The 1,968-nt window shown below is 42.3% G+C and overlaps 1 protein-coding gene across 1 annotated transcript in view; it reads left to right on the top strand.

Moving 5' to 3' along the window:
* The window catches only part of LOC106940458 (malate synthase, glyoxysomal-like), an 8,531-nt gene extending 7,386 nt beyond the window's left edge, over positions 1-1,145 (top strand). Inside the window, exons 4-6 of the mRNA XM_015023211.1 lie at positions 420-510; positions 629-705; positions 863-1,145. Coding sequence (XP_014878697.1) covers positions 420-510; positions 629-705; positions 863-1,063 — 369 coding nt within the window. The 3' untranslated portion in view covers positions 1,064-1,145. The remainder of the gene's footprint in view (positions 1-419; positions 511-628; positions 706-862) is intronic.
* The last annotated feature ends 823 nt before the right edge of the window (positions 1,146-1,968 follow it).

Below are 1,968 nucleotides of genomic sequence, written 5' to 3'. Positions count from 1 at the left end.
CTTTTCTCGACACTATTTGTGAAATTAATTAATTATTTATTGAATCTGAAGCTATTGCCCTTTTTGACATCTATTACCATGAACCCAAACCTTTGGATTCAGAATGCTGAAAGCAATTAGCAGAAGATAAACCCAAAATGAGCAAAGAGGTGGATGTTTGTTTATCCTGCTGCAGATCTAAAGTCGGGCTTCAGGCTCTGATCTGAAACTCATCTCTATGTGTAACATTCACACTACATGTGTTCAGCTTATCTTTATGTTCTCTGCACAGATGCACACATTGTAGCAATGTCTCAGTTCACTGATGGGTTCTCTAAGTGGGCAGTTTTCGTTCATGAGCATTGTTTAAAACTAATGCTGCCAACATTTCCCTGGTTATAACCTTTAGTTGAATGAAATCTTCTTTTCACTTTTCTCAGGTTGACTTTGATGATGGGAACTGCCCAACGTTCCACAACCAGATCAAAGGGATTCACAATGTCATTCTGGCAGTGAACAACCGACTCCCTGGTGAGTGTCTGACTTTACAGCCATGTTCATTTTGCATTACAGTATTTGTTAGAGTAGAAGACAGAACACTTGTTCTGATGAGTCCTGATGTTTTTGTGATTCTCTTGTGGGAATGCAGGGGCCCCACATATCTCCCGGGCTCCAGTCCTGATGTTGCGTCCCCGGGCCTGGAACATGGTGGAGCACAACATGATGGTAACATGCTACTGCTACGTTTATTTATGCTCCTTAAGGCTACTTTGGCTGCATGGATGTCACTTAAATCACCTAAATGATTGTGTTTGCCATGGGGACATTAAAGCTGGGGTTTGGAAGTCTTCATGTTGATATTTACTGAAACCAAAACCATCAGGTGGAGGGAAAGGAAGCTCCTGGTCCTCTGTTTGACTTTGGCCTACTCATGTATCACTGTGGAAGGACACTGCTTGAACACCAGAGTGGACCATTTTTCTACCTGTCAAAGGTAAAGTCAAAGCCACAAACATCCTTCCTGTGGCTGTTGCAAGTCAGTATCTCAAACCATACGCAGATTCACAGGTATAAGCAGGGGTGAAAGAAAGGGGGTACTGTAGGGTACTGCGTACCCCTAAAAGATTTAGCGGGGGTACGCAGTACCTGCAAGAGAGGGGAGCGGCTGTCTGCTGTAAAAAATCATTGGGTTCACTGTGCAGCTGTGAGTTTACCCACTAATTAGCCGTGACTGATTAGTTTTTCAAGAACAATCTAAAACACGACTTGATGAGTTAATAAATAACTTTTTTCCCATTTCATATTGTTTCTGAACTGTTCGTGCTTTGCTAGAGCAGCGGTGCGATATGTCGATTGCGGAGGGTTTTGAGTCGATCTCGGCATTAGGTGACAAACTGAACGCCGCCATGACACTGAGACCAGTGCGTCCTCCTCTGACTCGCTTAAAACGTTCGTAACTTTATTAAAGAATGTTATAGAAATTTTATGAAGGAATGAGAATCTGTTTCAATAAGTAGAGAAAGATTAATCTTTGTCTTTAAGTTTCTTTATTCGAAGGCAAAAGTGTTCGAAGACCCCTCTCACTGAGCGCAGTCAGGAGAAGAACCCTGAACAACACACTTCACATCGTTATAGTCACAGCAAGACAAAGACCCACCCAAAGTCTGATCTTATCTCTACTACCAGATGGACCACAGAGACAATCCTGACCCCCACCTCATGAACTATCCCTCACCTCTTGGAGGGGATGATTTTATGGCAAGAAAGAGAACTGTTAAGGATTTCAGGAGAAACTTCTAATTCTTCTTTGTCAGTTACTCATGGGTGCAGGTCAAACAGGGTACAAACTACATTCCACACATCAGTCCTTCACGACAATTACCAGATCAAGCATTTTACCCAAGATGTCTTCAGGTCTCTTCTGCTATCATGGCTGCGGAAACATCTAAACATTATCTGGAAACTTCTTTAATGGAAAAACACATCTTA

This window comes from Poecilia latipinna, unplaced genomic scaffold (genome assembly GCF_001443285.1).
Source record: "Poecilia latipinna isolate Pla-1442-1.1 unplaced genomic scaffold, P_latipinna-1.0 Scaffold3234, whole genome shotgun sequence".
Classification (NCBI taxonomy): Eukaryota; Metazoa; Chordata; class Actinopteri; order Cyprinodontiformes; family Poeciliidae; genus Poecilia; species Poecilia latipinna.
Note: the sequence above shows the minus strand (reverse complement) of the source record. Positions and strands in the feature narration are given on the sequence as shown.